Consider the following 27,783-nt stretch of genomic DNA (forward strand, 5'->3'; position numbering starts at 1 on the left):
TGCGGTCACAGACACTTCTCTCGACTTCGACCAGCAGACGTCGTCACTGAAGAGAGAATCTCATTTACCTTCAACTCTCCAATCTATAAGCCCCTATCGGTCTTGTTTCTTGTTTCTCCCATATATATCCAGGTTCAGACTTCAGAGGTTTAGTCACTATTCCGTCTCCACTTCGAACCAGTGCTAACACGCACTAACTATGCGCTTTACTGCGTAAGAGCTCATTCTCCTGCACCTTACCCTCAGATCTGGGTCTCGATGTTTTCAAGCTATTAATTAGATTCGCCGTTGCGGGATGCTGGACCCTTATCATCACTGCATTTCTTTCTTCCAACGCTCAGATTCATTGAACGTTATAAATTAGGGTTAGGTTTTATTGGTTATTGGTTTAGATGGGGAATAAGGTCACCGACGAACTGGTATCGACCGTGCGATCGGTTATAGGCAAAGAATTTTCGGACATGGATATAATTCGTGCCCTTCACATGGGTAACAACGACGTCACTGCCGCCATTAACATCATCTTTGACACGCCTAGTTTTGGCACCAGAGACAGACCAGATGCTCAGAGAAGTCCTGAAGTTTCTCGTCAGAATTCAAATCCAGAAAGTAGAATAGTCTCAGCGAGCCCCGAGAAAAGTGGTTCTGAGAATCAGGCTTGTTCAATGGGTTCTGTTGTAAGCGAGACCCCTGATTCTGTCCTTCGCGCCAATGGTGCGCTCGAATCTGCGGAACCTGTGAGACAATCTTCCGGCTCGGCCAATAGTGACTGGTGGTTCGTTGGGAGCTGCGAACTAGCTGGGCTTTCGACATGTAAAGGAAGGAAGATAAAGTCTGGTGATGAAGTCACATTTTCGTTCCCGTCAAAGAATTCCAGTTCCCCTTCAACAACCAAGTTTCCCGGCAGAGGACGAGCCGCAGCGGCTTGTTCGGAAATAGTCAGGTTCTCTACAAAAGATTCTGGAGAGGTCTGTGGAAGTTTATTTACTAAATTTTAAACAGTGAGCCTACTGCTCCATTTTCTTTAAACATCACTTGTGTATCATGTTGTAGATTGGTCGCATTCCAAATGAGTGGGCTCGTTGTCTAATTCCACTTGTGAAGGAGAAAAAAATTAAGATTGAGGGGCATTGTAAATCTGCTCCAGATGTGATTGGGATTATGGACACCATTATATTGTCAATCAGGTATGCTTAAAACGGAACCTGCAAATTGATTGTAAGTGGAAGGCAGTCTGTTACTGCGTTTTGTTAATTTGGTCATTTTCCTATACGAGGATCGTCCATGGTTTGATGGTTCTACACCCGTACCATTCAGCGTGTATATAAATAGTTCCATGTTTCGAAAGCGCCACCAGACTTCACTCAAGGTTGCCCGCAATCTCAGTGAGGAATCAGTTGTTCACCCTCTCCCTACTCTGTTCAGGTTGCTTGGATTGACCCCATTTAAGAAGGTGAGGTGTTAACATTTTGGGTTAGGAAGGTCCCCTTCCTTATTTTTTTTTCTTGTTTTTGACAGTTGACTGATATTTTGTTTCTAAGTCTTGTCATTTTATGTTCATGATTAGGCAGAATTCACTCCTGAAGATCTTTACATGAGGAAACGACCTTCGGATTTGAAGGTAGATTGAAATAAGTTTCTTTGTTCATCCATTGATCATTGTGTTGCACAGTGTACTGTGGCCAGTAATTGATTGTATATGAACAGGACAGTTCTGGAGTTCATGCTTCATCCCTTAATGTTGATAGATCTAAGAAGCTGCCTCTTCAAGGAAGCTCAGCTGAAAATAATCAAGAGTGCATTTCAGATTCTGATTTGGATAATATCATCAGTGGTGGAGACAGCTCTGAACTAGAGGTATTCTAGTTTCCAGGTGCCCTCAGTATGACCCACAGATTGTTGAGACTATGAATGCCATCTCCAATTTGTGTTGCAGGAAAGAGAACCCCCTCCTACCTTGCAGTGTGAATTACGACCTTACCAAAAACAGGCTCTTCATTGGATGATTCAGCTGGAGAAGGGAGGATGTTTGGAGGAGGCGGCAACAACCCTCCACCCGTGTTGGGATGCATATCGCCTCACAGACAGGTATCATGGAATAACTAGAGTATTGGATATTTCAAGCACTCAGTGGCTGAAGTTTGATTAGGGTGTTCGTGTTTCCAGGCGGGAGTTTGTTGTCTATCTGAATGCATTTTCTGGTGATGCTACAACTGAATTTCCTAGCACCCTCCATATGGCAAGAGGAGGAGTATGTATCAGGCTTTGCATTCTCCAATTAGTGTTTTGAATTGCCATCTGTTTTTAGCAATAACTTTGCAGCATCCTGACTTCTGCATGCATTTGAAGATCCTGGCAGATGCAATGGGGCTTGGGAAAACCATTATGACAATAGCTCTTCTGCTTGCTGATTTGGATAGGCGTGGTTCATTGTCTAGTCGGTTAACAAGTCATGCTTCTGATGGAAATCTTGAAGTTCATGGCATCTTGGATGAATCTCCAGATCCTCCAAGGAAGATAACCAAACTTTCTGGTTTTGATAAGCTGATGAGAAATAGGACCTCACTTATTGGTGGTGGCAATCTTATTGTTTGCCCCATGACTCTGCTAGGCCAGTGGAAGGTGAATTTGTGATTTTATTTTATTTGTATCAGATGTTTTATCTTTCCCACACACATAGTACTGGTTACTATGAAGGTTTGACCATTCATCTTTCCTAAAGGGCTGGCAAAGATTGAAATTCTTAAGCAACCTGGACCATTGTCTTTTTTTTTTTTTTCCGCTTTTGTTTTAGATGTTCATGTATTTTATTTACATCAGATGTTTTCTCTTTCCTAAGTCTGTAGTACTAAGGGTCTGAGCATTTAAGTTTCCTCTATGACAGGCAGAGATTGAAACTCATGCACAACCTGGATTATTGGCACTTTATGTTCATTATGGGCAAAGTAGACCAAAAGATGCAAAACTTCTAGCTAAGAATGATGTTGTCCTCACTACATATGGCGTGCTAGCATCGGAATTCTCAAGTGAGGTACCTCAAGATGCTTAATCCTTTTCTTATATTAATGGTGAATGTTCTAGGTCATTGTGAGTGGTAAGAAATGATTTAAGAACTTACAACTTAACAGAAAAAATGACTTGATAGAGCATAATGGCAGGATGGGAATTGTGTAACTGACTTCAAATAGTTGAGATTAAGGCTGAGTTAAGATTATAGATCATTGTGAAGTTTTTTCTTACCAAGGTTATGGATCTTGCTTTCCATTCATAGGTTGTTTTTTTTCCCGTTTTTTACTGCAGAATGCAAAAAGCAATGACGGGCTTTTTTCGGTCCGGTGGTTCAGAGTTATTCTTGATGAGGCACATACCATTAAATCTTTGAGAAGCCAAATATCCATGGCTGCAGCTGCACTAACTGCCGATCGTCGGTGGTGTCTTACCGGTACACCTATTCAGGTGAACTTTTATTTGGAAATATTATGCTGCACAATGTGATGGTTTTGCCTTTCTTAAATTACACATACTGTGAATGGTTTCCTTTTTAGTTTGAGTTTGTCACAGTTTTTTTCTGCTCTATTGACCAAATAGCGGAATACAGAAAACAAGTTGTCACTTCACAGCATGCTATTTGCTTCTTTGTGCTGTATCTTTGAAAAAAATTGACCAATCATGAAGGAGAAGTCCAAACAAATTTAAGATGCTTGTGTGCACATATTTTTACTTGGTATTGGGAAAATATATATTGTCTGTATGATTTGATAGGGAGAATCTTTTAATTTGGACTTGTTTCTTCATAATTGCTATTTAAAGTATGCTCAATTCAACCCTGATCAACCAAGTATAAAAAGTTCATCTCAACCTGATGGTATTCTCATGTATCTTTAATTTTGATGAAATACCAACATTCATATTTTATCTTTTATTTTGTTTTTATTCGTATTGCCAACTGTGGCTGTTTTTCAATCTAATAATCAAAATTTTATTGATAATTGAGTTAAAGAATAATTTGCCAAATATGTTCCAAGCACCATTATGTTTGGCCTGACCTCTGCTAGCCTCCCTTTTGATTTTAGCTTTTCTGCTTACGTACTGCATATTCCCACCTTCCCCCATGATGATGCGCGATCTGGTGCACCCTGTTCGAGAGCAGCTTGGATGACGAGCTGATTAGGTTGCTCGGTCGAACCGCAGGAAAAGGATGAGAGATCAGAGTGCCTTTGACTACCTTACCTGGTGTGGGCACTCTGATTCTTAAGTCAGCGAAGAGTGTTTTTGAGAAGTGAAAGTGAGAGAGCTAGAAAATTGTGAGAGCTAAATCGTGTGCACCTTCTGTGACAGAGGTGACGCCTTTATATAGGCACAAGAAGTCGAGAGCATAGTTTTCAAGGCACCAAGGCAAGGCTAGGCGACAGGGGGGCGCCTTGTCGTGAAGGAGGTCGCCTGTCACATCATGCAGGTCGCCAATTGGGCTATCACATCATGTATGTCGCCTCTTATGCCAACCTGACACTTTCCGGGGGGTTCGCAGGTTGGCCTGCCGAGGTGAGGTCGAGATGGGTGCGATGTGCTTGAAGTTCTCCCGAAGTCGATGCTTACTTGGTGCTGAGGTGTCATATGACGGTTCTGTGGTGCCACGTGTCGTGATGTCACTAGAGGACCAAATCACCCCTCGTCACCCCCACCAATTTTTGGCTATTCCTTGTCTTGCCAAAGCATTAGCTCTACTGCTTTCTTTTTCGATGTTTGGGTAAAGTCCTTCAATAAAAATTGAAATTCTTTCCTTTTATGTATGTACCTAGACAAATATGTAATTTTGACAGTGGAAAGTTGTGTGTGACTCACAATGACTTGTCTAAAATTAAATTGTGTTGTCTTTTCATCCAAGCACATATTCATGTGTTTTTTGATGAACGCCTGAAATTTATTGTGGAAAAAAAGAATAATTATAATTACAAATTGCCTGAATTTTTTTTAGGTAAGCTACCTGGTCTCTCTTTTATCATTTCGTTTTACATTTTAAAACGCCCCCAAAATGTTTCTTCCCTATGTACCCTGTTCTTAGCTAAAACAGCTGCTAGGCTATGGGCTGTCCTTGGCAATCAACTCTTTCTAATGACCATTCCCTTGCTAGACTTCTTAACTCCCTTATTATCTATGTTGCCATGGAGTTCACTACTTCCATTTAGCCAGCCCATTACTATTTTGGGGTTACCCCCCATAACCAGAGAACTCTTGGGCTTCTGTCTCTAAAGAGTTTTCCAATCAATCTGTGGTTCATCTTTTCTCCCCCTATCTCTCTCGTCAGTTTGTAGAGCTTGTGATTGTATGTTAATCTAGGTGCCACTTGGTTGTGGGGTGGGCCTAATCCTGTTGCACTATGTTCCTGTTTACCATTTCATAAATTACCTTATCTTTTTCTCTTTTTCAAAAAGGTAAAAAGGATGCTTTCCCAACTTTGAGTCCATATAATACAACATGTAATTATGTTCTTATGGCATTCCTCTGGCCTATTGGTCATGAGGATATGGCCATAATGGCTCCATTACCATCTCTAAACATCTCCCATATACCTGAAGGCCCTGGGTTCCCCAGGCTGCACCATCAAAGTTCAACTTGACATGGCTGTTGGTGGTTGCCATTGGATTGAGATGCCTCTATGTGTGGTGGAGGAGGAGGCTATCTATTGCAACCTCTAATAATATCATCCATAGCGAAATGCTTGAAGGGGCTGCCTTTCATTGGTAATTTATAATATTTCTTGTAACTTCTTTGATTCATAGTTCTACTTAGCTCCATGTGGTTTTCCATCTACTTTAGTGTTTTTATTCTATGATGTTTACTTTTATGGCAGAACAACTTGGAGGACATTTATAGTCTTCTTCGATTTTTGAAGGTGGAACCTTGGGGCAACTGGGCCTGGTAAATCTTGTGACCTGGTCTAATAATCTTTGTTTTCTTATGCTGTTAAGTTCTCTATGCAAAGATGCTTGATATGTCATACTGCCTCTGGCTTTAGGATACAACCTCCTTTCTGTGAGAATTAAGGGTACAACCTTGCTGCTATTTAAATCTGGCCAAGTTGCATATAGTCGTTTCACCAAATTCCATTATTATAGTATGGCTTGTATTTAGACCTTTCTCATGTATTTGATAAAGTCATGTTTAAAACACTTTGATGGCCTTCAATGCCTTGGGGATTGGGAGTGGCAGTTGATTTGATTAGAGCTTGATTCGATTGTAAGTTTGCAACCGTAATGGTGGATGGGTGGTTTTTGCTTTGGTTGTTTGGGTTTGCGGTGTTTCTCTTTTTCTTGGTTTGAAAGAAGTTTTGTTTTAAGGGGAGGTTGGGCTTGATTAGGATGCTTTTTTTTGTCTCTTTCTTGTTTAAGAGTTTTTCATGTATTTAGGGTTTTTATTTGATTGGTGTCTTGGGTGTTGATGGTAGGGTTTGAGTTTTAGTAGCTGGTGATTTGTTTTGTTGGGTGTAGGGTTTCTTATTCTCTTGGGTGATTCTTGTCACCTTCCTTTTACTCTTCTTTTTATTTAAATATATTTTTTTATTTTACTACAAACAAATAAAGTGGGATGGTTTTGGGTCTATCATATATTCATATGGAATTGATTAGTAATATGTTCGGGACTTGTATAGCTTGTCTTGAATTAGATCTATCCATTGACAACTCTAATATAATCAAAGTAAGATGATCATGCTATAAAGATAGGCAAGAGACTAAAAATATAGAAAACTTAGAAAAATATAAAACCATAAGAAAGGAAGTTAAAAAGAAAGTGAGTGAAGTTAAATTTATGGCATACGATGAAATATATCATAAATTAGGCACTAAAGGGGGAGAGTATGGAATTTGTAAACTAGCAAAAGGAGGGAAAGAAATGGTAGAGATTTAAATAGAGTTAGATGCATTAAATAGGAAGATCAAAGAGTTGATAAAAGATCACAAAATTAAGGAAAAATGAAAAACTATTTTGAAAGATTATTAATTAAGGAGCATGTTGAGGGTCTAGTGGAGGGATTGTTAACTTTAATAGAGATAAAAGGAGCATATACCTTCACAAAATTAGAACTACTAAAGTGAAGGGTTAGGAGACGCTAAACAAGATGAAGAAGGGAAAGGCATTAGGACTTGACGATATCCCAATAGAAGTATGGAAAGGTATGGGAGAGGTAGACCTATTATGGCTAAATAAACTATCTAACATGATAATGAAAACAAAGAAAATGTCAGATGAATGGAGAAAGAGCATTGTGTGCCTGTATTAAACAAGGGCTATATTGTGATAATTATTGTGGAATTAAACTCATGAGCCACATTATGAAACTTTGGTGGAGAATAATTAAGCGGAAGTTATGACATGAAACAAATATTTCAGAAAACTAATTTGGGTTTATGCCAAGAAGATCAAACATGGAAGCCGTCTTTCTATTGGGATGATTCATATGGCTTTCGTTGAACTAGAGAAAGCATATGATTAAGTCCCTAGAGATGTAATATAGTGGATTTTGGAAAAGAAAAGAGTCTCAAATATGTATGAATCTAATTAAGGATATGTATGAGGAGGTCCCATTGTGCTTGGTCCATATTTATTACAGTTGCAATGGGTCTTCACCAAGGTTCAGCACTTGGTCCTTATTTATTGAGTATTGACTAAAATATTCAAGTGGAGGTCCCATTGTGCTTGATGTTTGCTGATGATATAGTATTATTTGATGAAACTACCAAAGGATTAAATGTAAAATTAGGTTTATGGACAACTCTATTAGAAACAAGAGGCTTTAAATTAAGTAGTACTAAAACAGAATATATGCAACACAAATTTAATTATAAAAGGAGTGCAAATCAGGGTACACTTAGGACATGAGATGAAGAGACAACTCAATGTGACCTCTTTTGATACCTTGGTTCAGTGATTCATAACAAAGAAGAATTTGAGGGGGATGTTGCCCAAAAGGGAGGGTTACATCTGGAGTCTTATTTGATAGCTGAATAACGTTTTGGCTAAAAGGACAAAGCAATTGTAAGGCTAGCTATGTTGTGTGGAGCAGAGTGTTGGACAGTTAAGAAATAGCATGCCTGAAGAAATGAACACGACAGAAATGCGAATGCTTAGATGGATGATTGGTAAAACTAGAAAGGACAGGGTTAGAAATAAAGTGATGCAAAGGAACCTAGGAGTAGCTCCAATAGGTGATAAAATGAGAGAAAGTAAATTGAGACAATTTTCACGTGCATAGAAGACCATTTACAGCACCTGTTCGAAAAAGTGATATGTTACAAGTTGAAGGGGATAGAAGAGCTAGCCAACCAAAAAGGACCTGGGTGGAAGTAATAAGAAATGATTTAAGCCCTCATAATTAAACGATGGATATGGCACTGGACAAAATGGAGTGGAAAAACAAGATTTATGTAGCTGGCCTCATGTAATTGGGACAAATCTTAGATGATGATGATTTTACTATAGATACTAATCATGGGAATTATTATAAATAAGTCTAAAAGTTGCCATGAATAGTAATTCTGTGGTAGTAAATTTCTAGAAAACTTAAAAACCTTATTCTTAAGATGCAAGCAACTAGAAAATAAATTAAAAAGCTCAAATAATACCAATGTCCTATCACCCCAAAATTCTGAAAATTGGTGGAATTGGAAAGCTGATGTTTTTTCCCCATGAATTCTTTTACTATAGAAAGAACAAGTAAGTTTGTGCTTAAGTAAGCTAATGGCTATTTAAACTTGACATGCAAAAGAAATTTAATTGTCTTCTTTTAAGTTTTTCATTATGGAAGCTTGTCACCAAAATATGGTGAACAAGGTTATTTAACAGCAGAATATTTCTAAAATGTTGGAAACTTGTGTGAAAGGTTGTAGTTGTTGAGTACCCGAAAGTTGCCAATGACTTGAAAATATTTGATGCTATATTTGGAAATAAGAAAGGAAAAACAGACGCCTCCAGATTATTTTGTCATTATAAACTTTCATATAAAGAAAGGAATTGAAAGCAGAGACAGTTTTAGATCAAAGTACACTTACATGCTACCTATGGAAATGAAAATATTTAGTAGTGTTGATATTGAAAATGATAGTTTGATTGATGTTTTAACTGAGTTGGTGATTTGATAATTTTCTTAACAATGCTAGGTGGAATAAACTTGTCCAAAAGCCTTTTGAAGAAGGTGATGAGCGGGGATTGAAGTTGGTTCAGTCTATCTTAAGATCGATGATGTTGAGAAGAACAAAGTTTAGCACAGACAGAGAGGGCAGGTTTGTGAACTAGCTGTGATGCATGAGTTGGGGATGCATTTGTTTCCAGCATCTTGTCAACATGTTGGATGGATACCGATGTTTTTCTCTTTAGCTTCTCTAAAATGTATATAAAGGTGTCTTGTATGTATATGGTTGGATGCATGAATATAAGTAGTATATATATGGCTGTGCCCACATTTCTAGATCTTGTGGGTTGCCTTGTGATACCCTTCACCCAATGTTGAGGTATGACATATGTTAGTATCATTGCAAACTATTGAGAATCTCATTTTTATTTTTCTTATTTTTTTTGCTCGGTATAGGCCAATTTTAGTTCTCCCTCCAGCCGATATTCAGGTGATTTATTGTGAACTCACAGAAGCTGAGAAGGATTTCTATGAGGCCCTCTTTAAAAGATCCAAGGTACTTCTTGTCTTATGATCTTTGCATTTCTCTTGATGTTGAATATTTTCCTTAGCTATGCAACATGTTACTGTGCTTTCTATCAGGTCAAGTTTGACCAATTTGTTGAGCAAGGAAGGGTTCTTCATAATTATGCTTCCATTTTGGAGTTGCTTTTACGTCTTCGCCAATGTTGTGACCATCCCTTTCTTGTGATGAGGTTTGTTTCAGAGTGCAGTATAGTTTCTGGTTCTGCTATCTTTTTTATTTTAATTTATTTTATTTGAAACAAGTGTATCTGTAGTAGGTGTAAATCAAATAGAGGGTGGGCTGGTGAAAGCAGCCTTGAAGAGGAAGTACATGTTTATAAATCATTGTAAATACTAGACTTCTCTTCATTAATAAAGTGATTGTTATCAATCAAATATCCATCTGCCATTTACACCAAAGCACTGCACATAGATCTATACACCTTATAGTTAGTATGACATAATCATATGAACGAAATATCCTTTTACAAAAACCATTAAAAGGATTGTCCTTTGAAATCTTTACGAGCAGCTAGCCATGAACACAACTTGCCTTTGGTTCTCCCTACCACCACCATTGCTAGTGTGCTAAATAAACTTATTTTCAAGCTCATGTGCATTTATTTCAGATCTCTCTCTTTCTCTCTCTCTCTCTCTCTCTCTCTCTCACACACACACACACACACACACACACCCCAGAATATGACCACAGGCATCAGACCTTATACAAGATTTCCTCTCTTGCTTAGACCTCCAAGATGCTGTCCTTGAAGAAATGTTCATTAGACTGGAAAGAAACCACTCTGCCAAAAGTATCCAGGGCTATAGGTTTGCACCAAAAGGACAATGCAGAAATAGATGATTTGCCATCTCCACACCAGTCAAGAGAGGCCACTGAGATAGATGATCTGCCATATTGATTTATTGTGAACTAGTACTGCATTTCTGCTTACAAGCTTTATTTGCTGATTTTTCTAGTGTCTTGAAGGGGCCAGGGGATGTGCCACTTAGGTCCTTACCATTTCTTTTTCTTTTGACAATTTTTCTGTGAATTCTTAATTGGCAATCTTTTTTGTAAATTCTTAATTTAACTATTGGATAGGAGAAATTCATATTGTGAAATCCCTATTCGATTCTATGTTAAAGTAGAGAAGAAGAAGAAGAGAAGAAGAAGAGAAGAAGGGTTTGGCCAAATTAGGAAAAATCAGTCCACCTCTAGCCGACCCACTTGTATTTATCTCCAATAACATAGTTACAAGAAAAGACCATATTGTCCCTCATAAGTGATGGGACACATAACTTAAACTTAAATAAAAGACCTTTCACTCTCAAATAGATAAACCCAAATGACCAAAATACCCCTGATTTGTGTATTCTAATACTCCCCCTCAAGCTGGAGAGTATATGTCATATAGTCCCAGCTTGTCACAAATATAATCTACTCTGCCCCGAGACAATCCCTTTGTAAAGAGATCTGCCCACTGATTTCTTGAGCTCACATGAGATGTGGTTATCACTCCACTTTTCACTTTCTCTCTCACAAAGTGACAATCGACCTCAATATGTTTGGTTCTCTCATGGAAGACTGGGTTGGAAGAGATGTGAACAACAACTTGGTTATCACAGTATAGTCTCATGGGTTTGTCAACCGAGAATTCTTCAACCATACTAGTTCACATGTGGTATGAGCCATAGCCCTGTACTCAGCTTCTGCACTACTCTTTGCCACCACTGTTTGTTTCTTGCTCTTCCAAGTTACAAGATTGCCACCAAGGAAGGTACAATACCCTGTGGTTGATCTCCTGTCTGATATAGAACCAACCCAATCAGTATCTGTATACCCTACTATTTCAAGAGTTCCTCCACTTTGGTATAGCAAACCACGACCTGGAGCACCCTTCAGGTACCTAACAATCCTTAGAACTACTTCCCAATGAGGAATCCGAGGATGTTGCATAAACTGACTCACCATACTCACAGCAAATGATATATCTGGTCGGGTAATAGTTAGATAATTCAACTTTCCCACCAACCTTCTGTATCATCCAGGATCATCAAACTCTTCACCTGCATCAACACTCAACTTGACATTAAGTTCCATAGGAGTCTCTGCTGGTTTAGCACCTAACAGTCCTGTTTCTTCAAGTAGGTCAAGAACATATTTTATTTGACATAAGTTAATTCCATGCCTTGACCTTACAACTTATATTCCCAGGAAGTATTTCAGCTTACCCAAATCTTTCGTATTGAAGTGGTCCAGTAGGAATTTCTTCGGCCTGTCAATCCTGTTACTGTCACTCCCAGTTATGACAATATCATCCACATACACCACTAGCAAGATTTTCCCATCTTTTAGATGTGAATCAGTCCTCTAATATCAAGAGTAAACTTAGGGATTAGCAGAAGAAAACAGGTCTGAATAGCTGTACAAAAGAAGAAGATGGCGAAAAGAAGAGGTAAGAGGAGTCTAATATTCTCCATTCTCCTCTAACCCTATTTTATTAAGATCTAAAAATTTGATGATGACAAGAATGCCCTTAAGTGGGCGGCCAGCTTGGCAGTTACATAAAGAAAATAAAACAAAAAAATAAATAATAGGCCCATTAAGAATAAAATAAAAGATATTACAAGAGAGGATGTTAGGGTCCATTCGGCCCAGTCTCTTTACACTCCCCCTCAAGCTGAGCATAGATGTCAATCATGCCCAGCTTGCTTATATAATGTGTTAATTTCCCTCTTGGAACTCCTTTGGTCAAGATATCAGCCAGTTGCTCTTCTGAAGAGACTCTTTCCCTTATGAAATGCCTATCAACCTCAATGTGCTTAGTTCTGTCATGTTGAACAAGATTATGTGCAATGTTGATAGCAGCTTGGTTGTCACAATAGAGCATCATTGGTTTTTCATAGTCCACCCCCAATTCCTCTAGAAGAGATCGTAGCCATAGTAATTCTGACACACCATGAGCCATTGCCCTGTATTCTGCTTCAGCTGAGGATCTATTAACTACTGATTGTTTCTTACTCCTCCAAGACACAATATTCCTAACAACCAGAGCACAATAACCAGAGGTGGATCTTCTATCATCAATACATCTTGCCCAATCTGCATCAGTAAAGGCTTCCAGCTTCATGTGACCATGCTTAGCAAATAGAATACTTTTCCCTGGAGTACCTTTCAAGTAGTACATAAATTGACATCTCTGGGAGAATGCATAAATTGACTAATAACACTTACTGCATAGGAAATATCTGGCCGAGTCATGCAAATGTATAACAACTTTCCAAGCAGTCTCTGAAACACTCCCTTATCAGACAAAGATTCACCATTTGTAGCAGAAAGTTTATGATTAGGATCAATGGGAGTGGAGATGGGTTTAGCTCCAAGTTTACCAGTTTCAGCAAGAAGATCAAGGACATATTTGCGCTGAGATATGAACATACCATCCTTAGATCGAGCAACTTCAATGCCCAAGAAATACCGAAGATCTCCCAAATCCTTGATTTCAAATTCAGAGTTGAGAAATTCTTTTAGTTTGCTGGCTTCTTCAATGTCATTACTCGTGACTACAATATCATCAACATAAACAATCAAGAAGGTCACCAGAGAGTCATTTCTCTTCAAGAACAGTGTATGATCAGATTGTGTTGGAATGTAGCCAAAGGAGACAAGAGCAGCCCGAAATCTCTCAAACCAAGCCCGAGGAGATTGTTTGAGACCATAAATAGATTTGTGTAGTTTACACACCTTGCCTTTCATTTCTTTCCCATACACTCTTGGAGGTAGGGACATATAGACCTCTGCATGCATGTCTTCATTCAAGAAGGCATTTTTAACATCAAACTGGTGTAGGGGCCAGTCAAAAGTAGTTGCTAGAGAAAGTAAAACCCTGACTGAGGTCATCTTAGCTACAAGAGCAAATGTTTCAAGATAGTCAATGCCATACATTTGAGTGTCGCCCTTAGCAAACAATCGGGCCTTAAACCTCTCAACAGAGCCATCAAAGTGATATTTAATGGTAAACACCCATTTACAACCCACTGGTTCCTTCCCTTTTGGCAAGTCCACAATATCCTAGGTATGGTTCTTATGCAATGCATCAAGTTCAGCCATCATAGCATCCCTCCATTCAGCTTGAGATAATGCTTACGGTACAGACCTGGGTATCACATGGGAAGAAACAGAGGCAAGAAAGTAGTAGGAAGGGGAGAGAAGGTTGTAAGATAAGTGTTTGGAAATACAATGGGCTGTACAGTTTCGCTTGCCAAGGACCCGGGAGGGCATACGATTGATCAGAAAGGTAGCAGTAAGAACAACATCCCCCCAAAATTTTATAGGAAGATGGGATGCAAATAAAAGGGATCTGGCAACCTCAACCACATGTTTGTTCTTTCTTTTCGCCACCCCGTTTTGTTGTGGAGTGTAGGAACAAGAACTTTGATGAATAACCCCAAAAGTTTCAAGATAGGTGGAGAGGGTTTTCTCAAAATACTCCTTAGCATTGTCAGAACGGAATATTTTGATACGAGTATTAAACTGGGTGATGATGAGTTCATGAAATTTTTTCACAATAGTTGGTACTTCATCCCTGGATTTCATGAGATAAACCAAGTGTAACGCGAATAATCATCAATAAAAAGGATAAAGTACCTGTAGCCTCCCATGGTTGGCATGTGATTTGGGCCCCACACATCAGAGTGAACAATATGGAAAGGAGAAAGTGATCTTTTATTGCTAATTGAATAGGAATGTCTACAATGCTTTGCCAGCTCATATGATTCACAATGAAGACTCGATAAAGACACCCCTTTAAACATATCTGGGAACAGATGACTCAAAGCAGAAAAAGACAAGTGACCAAACCGAAAATGACATAATAAAATTTTGTTAACAGACTTTAACACGACTGACTCTAAGGCAACTCCACGAGGTGGTCCCAAAGCATGATTCGGTGTGTCCAACATGTATATTCCGTTCGCCTCATGGCCACCCTCAATCATCCTCTGAGACTGCAGGTCTTGAAAAACACAATGCGTGGGAAAGAAGGTTATGCTGCGATTCATGGATTTTGTTAAGCTACTAACAGATAAGAGGTTTGTGTTAAGCTTAGGGACATGAAGGACAAAAGATAAGAACAGTGTGTTAGAGGTCTTTATATCACCTTTACCAGAGATGGGGGCAAGGGTCCCATCGGCAAGGGATATTTTCTCTTTCCCAGAGAGAAGGTGATATGAACAAAAAAGGTTAGACAGGCTGGTCATATGGTCTGATGCACTAGAATCAATAATCCAAGGGATTTTATGATTACTTGAAACTGAAGCATGATTTGCAGAAGCACAAATACCCGAGTGAGCGAAAGCCGATGAAGATGATGTACTATTGGAAGGGTGAGCTGAAGAAACTGTAGCTTCCAAGTGATTCAGGATTCTCCCATACTTTTCAAAGTTCAGCTTCATTGCAACCAATTGTTCAATGGTTGATTTCCCTTCACTCTCCTTACTTCCCCCTTCAAGTACTGTACCAGCATTAGCAGTCTTGGGTTTTCCCACCTGACTGCCCTTCTTAGAGTTATTGTTGTTCTTAAACCTATCAGGGAGAAGTCTAGGATGAAGATTCCAGCAGGTGTCCTTTGTATGTCGTGGTTTCTTGCAATATTCACACACTTGCTCTCTTTTCTCAGTAGGGCCCTTTGGTTTCATTCCTGCATGTGCAAAATGTTCTGTACGTGGACTCTGCAACTGAACCCGCCACCTACTCTCCTCACTACTTATCATAGCATATGCCTGTAAAAGAGTAATCTCATCTCTGGCCAAAATATTATGTTTAATAATATCAAACTCAGGGTTGAGTCCAGTGAGAAACTCAAACACCCTATTTCTCTCCACTAGCTTTCTATACATTCCAGCATCCTTTTTACTCTCCCATACCACTGTCTCCATAACATCATTTTCCTGCCATAGGGATTTTAGTATAGAGTAGTAGATTGCTACACTCTTCTCTCCCTGTCTCGGGTTCTTCACATCACTTTTCAATTTATACGCTCTGGCTACATTCAGTTTCTGTGAATAGGTCTCAGTAACACTGTCCCATATCTCCTTAGCCGAAGACATCCAGAGATAGTGCTGGCTTATATGGGGTTGCATAGAGTTGACTAACCATCCTATGACAGTATAGTTCTCTTGCATCCATTTTTCAAATTCAGGGTCTGTCTCCTCGGGTTTCACCTTACTGCCTGTGAGATACCCGAGTTTTCCTCCACTACAAACATAGATTTTTATAGACTGTGCCCAAGCAAGATAGTTTGTCCCATCTAGCTTAATTGTGGTTATACCAGTCAAAACGGAATCTACTGAGGTAGGTCCAGAAACTTGCACCTGCTTGAACTCACTTCTGTATGTCTCCATTAATCAAACGGAAATCAAAGAACCAGAAATTTTGACTATGTAAACTTACTTGAAGTCAAATCAGAACTCGGGTGCTTGAAAAACTAGGGTTTTGCTCTGCCTAGTTGATGGGAGGAAGAGAGAAGATGCAGCCTTACCAACCAGACTAACCCAAACTCTTCCAAACCTGAACCACCCTCCTTTAGTAGTCACCGGACACCTTCCAAGCATAGAGCGCCACACTCGAGCTTCACCTTTCCTGGTAACCTCGAAAATCTCTAGTCGGCTAGGGTTTTGGGCAGTAGCGGATCATCACTTCTTGGCAAAATCCAGCCAGATCTAAACTCACCAAACCCTCTACCAACCAGGCAAGTGATTCTTTATACTATAGAGAACCTATCTCTCCATATGCTCCCTTGATTTTAGAGTGTACAAGAATGAAGGGTAAAAAAAGGAAGAGGAACTAAACCCGCTCTGATACCAAGATGTGAATCAGTCCTCTAATATCAAGAGTAAACTTAGGGATTAGCAGAAGAAAACAGGTTTGAATAGCTGTACAAAAGAAGATGGCGAAAATAAGAGGTAAGAGAAGGAGTCTAATATTCTCCATTCTCCTCTAACCCTATTTTATTAAGATCTAAAAATTTGATGATGACAAGAATGCCCTTAAGTGGGCGGCCAGCTTGGCAGTTACATAAAGAAAATAAAGCAAAAAAATAAATAACAGGCCCATTAAGAATAAAATAAAAGATATTACAAGAGAGTATGTTAGGGCCCATTCGGCCCAGTCTCTTTGCACTTTTGAGTCATGGCTGAACACAGAATGGTCTACCTGACACTATTTCATCCCAAATTCTTTCACTACTTCATTGAACTTCCCAAATCATGCGCGTGGAGATTGTTTCAGTCCATAAATTGCCTTTTTGAGTCTACAAACCTTACCAACCTCCCCTTGAGCAACAAACCCTGGCGGTTGCTCCATATACACTTCCTCAATGAGATCACCATGTAGGAAAGCGTTTTTGATGTCCAGTTGCACAAGAGGCCAATCATACATAGTAGCTAGTAAAATCAACACCCGAACTGAACCAATTTTAGCCACAGGAGAAAATGTCTCCATATAGTCCACACCATACAGCTGAGAATAGCCCTTGGCCACTAACCTGGCCTTCAATCGCTCCACACTACCATCTGGAAGATACTTCACTGTGTAGACCCACTTACACTCAATAGCATGCTTGCCAGGAGGAAGAGCAGTAAGTTCCCACGTGTGATTGTGTTGTAGAGCAGAGAGTTCCTCTTCCATGGCTTGCCGCCACCCTGGGGAGGTAAGGGCTTCCTGGACAATCTTGGGAATGGAAACAAATGATAACAATGATATAAATTTGCAATGAGAAGCAGAAAGGTGAGCAACCGAAACATAGTGTGAAATAGGATGAGAAGTACAAGTGTACTTACCTTTCCGCAATAGGAAGATCAAGTTCTGAGGAAGAAGCAATGACAGGATCTGTCGACGAGGGCTGAATTGGAGGAGGGGCCGGTGCTCTTTTGTGAGTATACACATGTTTGATTGGTGGCCTCTCAATAGTAACCAACATGGGAGGTGAATCTACAACTGGAATGGGAACCACGGGAAGGGGATCCGCAACAGGGACAAGAAGAGAAACTACGGAGGAAGGAGAAGAAACCACAGTATCCGAGAAAAAAGGAACTGATTCAAAGAAGGTGACATCGGAACACACAAATGACTTATGGAAGTTAGGGTTATAGCACTTATACCCTTTCTGAGTCATTGAGTAGCCAAGGAAGATACACTTAGTAGCTCGTGCATCTAACTTGTCTAAACCAGGCCCCAAGTTTTGAACAAAATAAACACATCCAAAGACTCTTGGGGTGAGAGGAAACGGAGACAAGGTGGGAAACAACACCGAGAAGGGGGATTGACTTCCAAGGATGGACATGGGCATCCGATTGACGAGGAAACAAGATGTGAGGACAACATCACTCCAAAAATGCTTTGGGACATTCATATTAAGCATCAAAGACCGAACAATTTCAAGGAGATGTCGATTTTTCCGTTCAGCTACACCGTTCTGTTGTGGGGTGTAGGCACAAGAAGTTTGATGAATTATCCCATGGTGCTCTAAGTATTGTTGAAATGGTATTGAGGTGTACTCTTTGGCATTATTGGAGCGAAGAATTTTAATATGAACACCAAATTGGGTACGTATTTCATCATAAAATTTTTGAAAAATAGAGAAAACTTCATTGCGATCTTTTATAAGATAAATCCATGTCATCCTTGAAAAGTCATCAACAAAAATTACAAAATACTCATAGCCATTGTATGACATCACTTTGATCGAACCCCAGACATCAGAATGAACTAAAGAAAAAGGACTCGAGACACGACTATCAACTCTTGGACTAAAAGAGACTCTATGATGTTTCCCAAGCTGACATGACTCACAATCCAAAGATGAAATATGACTCAAGGAAGGAACCATCAACTTCAGAGCCTTGAGAGAAAGATGACCAAGTCTGCAGTGCCATTAAAGAGGAGTAAGAGAAGACTGAAAAGCTACTGGAGGACCACCACCATCAAGGTAATACAATCCACCTGCCTCATGCTCTCCATCAATCTTCATCCCCATCTTGAGATCCTGAAACACACAAGAAGAGGGATAAAAGGTTATAGAACAATTAAGTGACTTGGTTAATCTACTAACAGACATAAGGTTAAAGGGGAACTTGGAAACATATAAAACAGATGATAAAGACAAGGAGGAGAGATCAACATCACCAACCCCACAGATGGGAGATGTAGAACCATTAGCAAGAGTAGCTGTTTGAGATGCGGAGGACCGAGAAAGAGAAGAAAATACATTAGGAGTCCCAGACATATGGTCTGAGGCTCCGGAGTCAATGATCCAGGGTGAAGGTTTGGAAGCCAAGCAAGCCATACCTGAATGGGCAAGGGTAGCTGTGTTCTGCTGAGATGTCTAAAGGAACTACTCATATACTGCACAGGGTACATTCACCATCTCCTTCCCAGAAGCACCAGTAGATGTGGAGGGAATCGGGTCTGTTTGCTGACTTTCAGTAATTGTACCACTACCCTTAGTTACAACATGGTTAGCCCAAGTGTTGGGTGGACCATGTAAACCATAGCAGAAATTAACCGTGTGCCCCTCTAATCCACAGTGTGTACACTTCCTAAGGGCATCACTTCTTCCTTTACCACGACCTCCTCCTGAGTCCCGACCTCCACTCCGGCCACCAGCACGGTTAAACATGGGACCACCACGGTTACCTGGAAGGCCACGACCACGACCACCACCTCTATTTCCACGGCCTCCCCTTCTAGTCACCACAAAACCAGATCTATTTGAGAGAGAAGAATGCTCTATAGACTCAATAGATGTCCTCCTAAGACGGGCAAAAACTTCTTCAAGTGAGGGAAGAGTATACCCCCTCAATATTTGTGCACGGACAAGCTCATATTCAGCCTTCAAACCCACCAGAAACCTTGTCACATCAAGTTGCTCACGCTGTTGTTGCTGAATCTGAACATCCTGTGTCAGAGGATGATACACATTGAGCTCATTTCAGATATTCCTCAGACTTGCATAGTATTCCTCCAAACTTTGACTGCCTTGCTTCAAATTAAAGTACTCTTGGTACAACTGATACACTCTAGTTGTATTGTCTTGTCCAGAGTACAATTTCTTAGCATGATCCCAGATTTCTTTAGCTGTATCTAGGAACATAAAGTTCACACTAATTTTTTGTTCCATGCTATTCCACAACCATGTCATTATTTGTGCATCTTCCTGTTCCCAGTCACTAAACCCCGGAGAATCAGAGGAGGGTTTCTCCTCTCTCACATGTTTTACTTTTTTCTTGGCCTTTAAAAACACCTCCACAGATTTTTCCCATGGCACATAATTCTCACCATTCAACTTAATAGATGTCATTTGAACATTTAGGTAATCTGGAGGAATCATAACGCCTGTTTTATTGTCATTCCCATCTCCAATCGATGCCATCTTAACTAATTCACCTTCAAATATTCAACACAACTTCACGCACTTCCACAAAACTTATCTCACTCTCAGCACCACCAACTTCTTCAAATACACATTGCACATCAAATACAAAAACTGAAATCACTCAGTCATTAAATCAAACACCTGCACTGCACATTGCAGAACCATTCACACACCAAATACAAGGGTTGAAGTCACTCAGCCATTAAACCAAACACAGAAATCAGTATAAACACCACCACACGACACAAGGTTTCACTTTCAACTATTCAGAATCACCCACACACCATTCAACACAGTACAACCACCACCACACCACTGTTGTCGTGAACTTCAGCAGTCAAAAAACTCTACTTTCAGCACACATATGAGGTAAAAACAGAGAAGAACAAGGCTGATATGCATACTAATCACTTCAAACCTCCACAAAAAAATATTTTGAACCAAAACACAACATTTACAGTCCACTATTTGGGCAAAAAACAGAACTGCTCATACCTGTCCACAAACAGCCCTCTTCGTATCACAGAATAGAGGGCATCTAGTACACAACCTCAACGACCACCACCACAGTAACTGGAGGCATACTCACCTCCAAAACCACAAAACGACCACTCCTTTTTGGCCTCTTGTCGAGCTTCTACTCAGGCTAGAAGAAAATCGAAGAAAGCTGAAATAGTTGGCGGCGAACCTAGGAAGAAGACAAACAATGAGGAAAGAAAAAAAAAGGGAAAAGAGAACTAGGTTTTATTGCTCCGATACCATGTGAAATCCCTATTCGATTCTAGGTTAAAGTAGAGAAGAAGAAGAGAAGAAGAAGGGTTCGACCAGATTAGGAAAAATCAGTCCACCTCTAGCCGACTCACTTGTATTTATCTCCAATAACATAGTTACAAGAAAAGACCATATTGTCCCTCATAAGTGATGGGACACATAACTTAAACTTAAATAAAATAGACCTTTCACTCTCAAATAGATAAACCCAAATGACCAAAATACCCCTGATTTGTGTATTCTAACACATATCATGCATTATCATCTGTAAATTTAGCATTTGGGGAAAATTGCAGAATATGCAGTTCAGTGTCCTTTCCTGATGCATGAGGTAGGTAGTTTGTGAAAGAGATGATATAGAGAAATAGCAAAAGAATAATTATGAATTAAGTACCATCTGTGAAGGGACAATCAGGAAAAAATTGCATGGCATATAGTTTAGATTTTGCTACTTATGGTACCCCTCTAGGAGATCTTTGGAGAATCAGTGTACCTTCTGTATTTTTCAATTTTTTTTTTCCAGATAGTTGGTGGCTGTTCAGAGCATGAGATGAGTGCTGATGGTTGTCAAATCTCGTTTTTAGATGTCTTATTATTAAATGGTCTTTATATTTTTCTGCAATAATTGTTTCTGATTGATGGTTGTAATGTGTCCAGTCGTGGTGATACACAAGAGTTCTCAGACCTGAATAAGCTTGCAAAACGTTTTCTTAAAGGTGATAAGCATGCCACAGAAGGGGAATCCAATGATGTACCTTCTAGGGCCTATATTCAGGAGGTTGTGGAAGAACTACGTAGAGGAGAAAAGGGAGAGTGCCCAATTTGTCTTGAATCTTTTGAGGATGCAGTATTGACTCCTTGTGCTCACCGCCTATGCCGAGAATGTCTCTTGGCCAGTTGGCGGAACCATGCTTCTGGTCTTTGTCCTGTTTGTAGGTATCTTCAAGACCCTTTATTTGGCTTGTGGCAGTATTTTTACATCTAAATATAGATTGAAAAGTTTTTAATCTTTGGTTCCTTATACAGTATGGGCTGACTTGTTTGTATGCCCTCAATTATTATGTTTTGAATTCTTTTTACAGGAAAACTATCAATAGGCAAGATCTTATTACTGCCCCAACTGATAATCGATTTCAGATTGATATTGAAAAGAACTGGGTGGAATCATCCAAAGTTGCAGTTCTTTTGCAGGAATTAGAACATCTTCGCTCTTCTGGCTCCAAAAGCATTGTTTTTAGTCAGTGGACTGCCTTTCTGGATCTTCTCCAGATTCCTCTTTCTAGGTAATGTTTCTTTTGCTGCATAAGGATTACTAGAGGGACTTTTGATGGTTTTGTTGCTTCATTCTATTCCTTTACTTTACATTTATTTTGAAGGGAATCCAAGGTTGGATTGACCATAATGTTCTGCCAAAACCGCTGCTTGGAATGTGGCATTCATGCAGGGCTGGATCCAATATTTGATAAGGTCCCCATCTAGGACTTCTATACTAGACTTTAACTGAATCTCTTGATCCTGGAAACTCTGTAACTACCCTATCTATTTCTAACTATTTCATATATAAAAAAAATACCTGGATGCCTTGTCTCATTTTTGAACCATCCAAGTGAATGCATTAGAATGGCTGGTTAGGATTGTCAAACAGGAAAATTTTTGGCTAGATCTCCTATCCTTTCAGGATGTTTAAAGTGTAGGTCCTCATGTGTGGCTCACCCCCATTATCTATGCCATGCCATGATTTGAATATTAACTTGGTTATATGCTAAAAGTTGACTGTCAAGCAAAGGCTCTACCATTTTAGACTAACCTTGAAATCTCTAAAAAAATCTGTCTTACCTTCTTGTTAAACCTCAAACTGTGAAATGGTTTGGGGGACCTGGTTTCCCTAAATGAACCTTTTGTCCTGGTGTTTCTCTTTTTTGTCATCAGACTATTCGATCTGACTGTCAGACTATTGCGCTGTGACTGTTTATTTGCTCCTTGTACTTGTTGCTTCAGTTAACATTGGTTCCATGTTTGTCACCTTCCTTTTAGTCCAAGGTTTCCTGCTTGAATTTCTGAGCATCCCTAAGTAATGCTTTAATTGGTTCACACATCATACCTTTTGCTTCCAAACATGGGCTAGTTTTATGGAATTCTGTCTTGACAATCTCATATTTTATGGGCCTTAGTATTTTCATTTCTAATTTTTGTCCAGGTGTAACTTTCCATTTGCTCGTCTGGATGGAACTCTAAATCAGCAGCAGAGAGAGAAAGTAATAAAGCAGTTTTCAGAGGAAAGTGATATCTTGGTTTGTCCTAGAAACTCTTCATTTATTCTCTTTTTTCCATTATGTAATATATTCTTAATGAGATTTGTTCAACCTTTGGTCCTGGTTGTTGTTATGACAGGTGTTGTTAATGTCATTGAAGGCTGGTGGAGTTGGAATAAACTTAACAGCAGCAAGCAATGCCTTTGTTTTGGTATGTGCAGAAGCTTTCGAGCTTCTTACTTTCAATGTTTTATGTTGTTTGAATTTCTTGATTGCATGGAAATTTCAAGACATGCATTTAAGTTCTTTGTTAACATGGAACATGGAACCTGTGTCTATTTTCCTATATTATTGGATTGTAAAAATAGTGACGACAATGAATATTAATGGAACAACCACCAGAGATGTAGCATATTGGATGAAGATAAGGCGGTAAAGGCCTTTTTCTCTGGACAGATTGGGTGATTGTTGCTTCTCATTCTTGTCTTCCTCAAGCCCTAATCTCCTAAGTTCAAGTTAAAGAGTTGGATTATGTATGCCCTTAGTTTGCAATATAAGACGACTTAGGCATGACCTGACTAAATGTATCAAGGTTGGTGTCAATAGATCAGCTTAAGTAGATTTTTTTTTTTTTGATGAATAAGCTTACATAGATGATTGCCTTTATAACTATGCTACTTGGTACAAATTGGCTGGTTTGACTGCAGCTTACCTGATATAGAACAAAAAATAAGAAAAGTCCTACAAGGGTATGTATGATGGATAAAGAGAGAATTCGGATATAATATATGGGAAAGAAGGGCAGAAGTTTTATGGGTGGTTTGGGAAGACAGAATGTTAGGTTCTTTAATAATAAGACATGATCAAAGGATGACATTATGGAAAGGTTGCAAAGGCAGCCATGGTTTGGGTTGTCTGGGAAGAACAAAGTGGAAGAATTTTGAGTGGGAAGAGTGGATCATTGGACAGCATAAAGAAAAAGTTTGAACATTGGGTAAAAACCTTGGAAAGATTTCGGAATTTCTCTATAAATGAGATAATAAGAACCTGGATTGAGGTGGCACAATCTTCTAGAGTAAAAGACAGGATAAAGATGGATTGGAAACCTCCAGAAGGCAACAGAGTAAAACTGAACTTTGATGGAAGCTCTTTTGGAAATCTGGGTATGGCAGGAATGGGAGGTGTATTCAGGGATCTGAAAGCAGGATATTAGCTTTGTATTCAGGACCTGTTGGAATGGGAAAAATTCTTTGAAAGCTGAAAAATTCTCAATTGTAATTTTACTTCGTTTTTTAAGGCAGCAACTCACGCCTTTTGGGAGAATTCTGTTTTGTATTCACTTGTCAGTTCACCTTTATTAATCTTAATAAAATACCTCATTATTCATAAAAAAAAGTGAAGGAGAGCAAATGGGATGGCTGATTCCCTTGCTAAGCATGGAGCTTCAAGGCAGCAACTGTTTTGGAATTCTATGTAATACTGTTCCAGCTCTTGGGTTGATAGTCTTGTTAATTGAATGTTTTAACTCCATTTTTCATCAATTTTAATAAAATAATTTTTCTGCTGATAAAAAAAAATCAGCTGAGTAGTAGATGTTGTTGGCATTTGCATTAGAACCACCGGGAATTTTCTTCTTTGTTTTATTTTTTCTTCAATCTCTATTTTGTCCTATGCACCGAAGACTTAAAGTGTTGGACGCTGTTCTATAAATTTGATCCTCCTGTCTATGGTTTGAATTCTCCATCTGGACTTCTATTTCCATTCCTTAATGGTTTCTGGTATTTGACCTTGATAGTGACTACTTAATCATGCTATTGTTGGTGTCTTTTTTAGGATCCATGGTGGAATCCGGCTGTTGAAGAACAAGCTGTCATGCGTATTCATCGAATTGGTCAAACCAAAAAAGTTACAATCAAGCGTTTTATCATGAAGGTACACTTTCTTTCTCAAGATTTACTGACAAGTACTGTAATTAGAAGTTTGGGTAGTGGTGTCTTAGGCTTTAGGAAATGAAGTTAGGACAAACTCGGCTTAACAGAAAGCACTCGATTCTTACACAAAAGAATCAACTGGCCATCCATTTAATTTGCTCCGGTTTGGGATTTTGTAAAATTCTATTCCTCATAACCTAAAAATTATTACAGACATGCACCTCCCTTGTGCACAATAAATGATAAATATTTGGAGAATCTTGAAGACTTGAACTAAGAAAATGATCAGTGCGAGTAAAATTCTTAAAATGTAGTTCTCTCCTCACTTTATATAACTAATGCCTTCAAATAATCAAAAGCCACGTCAACCACCTCAAGAACTCCTTCATTTGTTTATCACTTGATTGAATTGGTAGATCAGTCATTGCTTGAGCACTCATATTTGTGATGGTTACTTGCTATATTAGTCGTTGGTTTCCTGACCAGGCCACCCTAACCATTTATCTAACATTTTTTCTCTCAATGTGCTTTAGTGCAAGTCTCCATTAGACATCTCCTCAGAAACAAGCACCTTTTGGTCCACAAAATTATATATTTTGGCATCACCAATTCCATTCATTTGGAGCATATTGCCATCTTCACCACTGTGACAGGAATGGGGAATAACACAATGATAATAGGAAGGCTTGTTGCTATATTCTCACAAAGTTTATTTTCTTTCCTTTTGAAAGGCAGATCTTTTTGAGCAGCGAGTCTACTTCCAAGATACTCCACCACAAGGTCCCAACTTCCAAATGACTTTGGTTCACTAGTGCCTTGTGGAAGGTCTGTTGTGACAAGGGAAGTTGCTCAAATTTATGTGAAGCCATTGGAAGTCAATGGGAAGTGTGCAACACAAAATATTAGCCGGCCCAGACATTTGAAAATTGAATGTTCATTTCAAAAGTATGACCTGCTAATTATTAGATTAGGGAATACCATGTAGTGAAGAGAGTCTTTGAAAGTGTAAACTACAAATAAAAGATGGCTAATCCAGTGAATCCTACTTCATCTTCCATGGTGGCTCCTGAAGAGATCAGCTGGGTACCCACTAACACACCTCAAAATTTTCCGTCATCTTGACTAGGACTTTAGCTTGCCAAGCTTGTATTTCAAAAAGTACTGATTTACATGAGGGGCCATTGCTTGGTACAATGTTAAAACCTTGGGCTGACAAGGGTGAGAACACTGGTTTGAGTCTGATAGTGGCCACTTTGCAGAAAAAGGCAGAGCTTAGATCTGTATCTAGTCTACCCCTCCCAACATGCAGGATAGCTGGGATCAGCTTTGAGTATGGTCTCGTACCCAATTTACATGTGTGATCATCTCGCCAAATAAATGCATTTGTTAGCAACCAAGAATTTGTTCAAAATTGGAAATCCAACTACAAAGTGACTCGTTTTTTGATCGGTTAGATATACTTTACCTTGACATGTCATGATTAATCAAACCCAAAGTCCAAACATCACACAACTATAGCAAAATTGAAAACATCACACTTCAGTTATTGTTGATAACACACTTATGAGTACATTATCTGTCTTTGGAGCTTCTTCCGATCAGGCTGGTAGAGCCAAATTTGTACAATTTCGTACAACTCACTATGGCAAAGTCATTTGTGGTATAGTCCTCAGAGGCTCATAAAGGGTATGTACCATTACCTGGAATGTGAAAAGAAAAAATCTTGCGAGAAAATCATGGCACTTGATTGGACTGCATAAGGTGTTTTAGAATTCTTCAGCTCCTTTTAGTAGCAGAGGTGAGGTCACTGTACTTTTGGCAGTTGTGGAAGTGTCATATATGCCTATTCTTACAAATTAGATGCTTAAAGATGGTAGTGGTCTTGTGTCATCCCTCCCACTTTAAAGCCTGTACTGTTTATCTTTTTGACAATTGGAACATGCCCATAATTTTAAACTTGATGCCTTCAAGGTTTAGAATGGAGGCAGTGCTGGGGTAGTTAATTGATTTACTTAAAGCTAATTTGTTTTCTAATTGTAGGGAACAGTAGAGGAAAGAATGGAGGCAGTGCAGGCACGAAAGCAACGGATGATCGCTGGGGCCTTAACCGATCAAGAAGTTCGTACTGCAAGGATAGAGGAACTGAAGATGCTCTTTACATAGACTAGCTGAGACAGTTGTTTGCTGGGTATGACTTGAAATGGGAGGCAAATAACAAGAAATCACTTACTTGTAAGCAAACTGATGGAAAGCCAATTCTGAAGTAGAAAACCATCTCTTGGGTCCAAGTGTCCAACAAACTCAAGATGCAAGGCAGAAAGACACCACATGACACTGTGACAGGAAGTTGAATTGAGTGGCATGAGGTCTTCTTTCTAAGCCAACAAAGTATTCAGTACTATATATCGTTCAAGGAGGATAGAGAATGTATATTGTTCTTCACATTTACCTAGTAGACTGGCATTAGTTTTGTGGCTTTTGCCTGCATCATTGTATGCTTGCTTCCCGTAACCAGGGAATGTTCAATGCCGAGTGTAACTCAGAGTAAATTATGTACATTTATTTTCCCCAAAAAGAGGGCTATTTCCAAACCCTGTAGCCAAATGATAAGAGTATGTGCTAAAGCATTTTTTATGTATAGATGATTTCTTTTGATGACCAAAAAAAGTTTATTTCTTTTTAGAGTCCTTGCTAAGCAGTGTTGC

General features: G+C 39.2%; 1 protein-coding gene across 4 annotated transcripts; it reads left to right on the forward strand.

Moving 5' to 3' along the window:
* Window position 1: 1 nt before the first annotated feature.
* On the forward strand, window positions 2-27,760 carry RAD5 (DNA/RNA helicase protein). 4 transcript variants are annotated; one of them, XM_010245146.3, is made up of 20 exons: window positions 2-968; window positions 1,054-1,187; window positions 1,318-1,453; window positions 1,568-1,621; window positions 1,708-1,857; window positions 1,937-2,088; window positions 2,167-2,251; window positions 2,350-2,622; window positions 2,885-3,031; window positions 3,301-3,456; window positions 5,852-5,919; window positions 9,156-9,278; window positions 9,584-9,683; window positions 9,770-9,882; window positions 21,553-21,831; window positions 21,978-22,178; window positions 23,093-23,186; window positions 23,287-23,358; window positions 24,981-25,079; window positions 27,119-27,760. In XM_010245146.3, exons 1-20 carry the CDS (start codon window positions 393-395, stop codon window positions 27,239-27,241), a joined length of 3,135 nt encoding a protein of 1,044 aa, XP_010243448.1. In that variant the 5' UTR covers window positions 2-392; the 3' UTR covers window positions 27,242-27,760. The 4 variants fall into 4 exon arrangements, 3 of the variants coding, with proteins under 3 accessions (XP_010243448.1, XP_010243463.1, XP_019051594.1); XR_016077731.1 differs by lacking the exons at window positions 24,981-25,079; window positions 27,119-27,760 and adding an exon at window positions 22,272-22,362 and having other exon boundaries at window positions 23,287-23,318; XM_010245161.3 differs by lacking the exon at window positions 2,350-2,622.
* The last annotated feature ends 23 nt before the right edge of the window (window positions 27,761-27,783 follow it).

Source organism: Nelumbo nucifera, chromosome 6 (assembly GCF_055504915.1).
Source record: "Nelumbo nucifera cultivar China Antique chromosome 6, China Antique-T2T, whole genome shotgun sequence".
Lineage (NCBI taxonomy): Eukaryota > Viridiplantae > Streptophyta > Magnoliopsida > Proteales > Nelumbonaceae > Nelumbo > Nelumbo nucifera.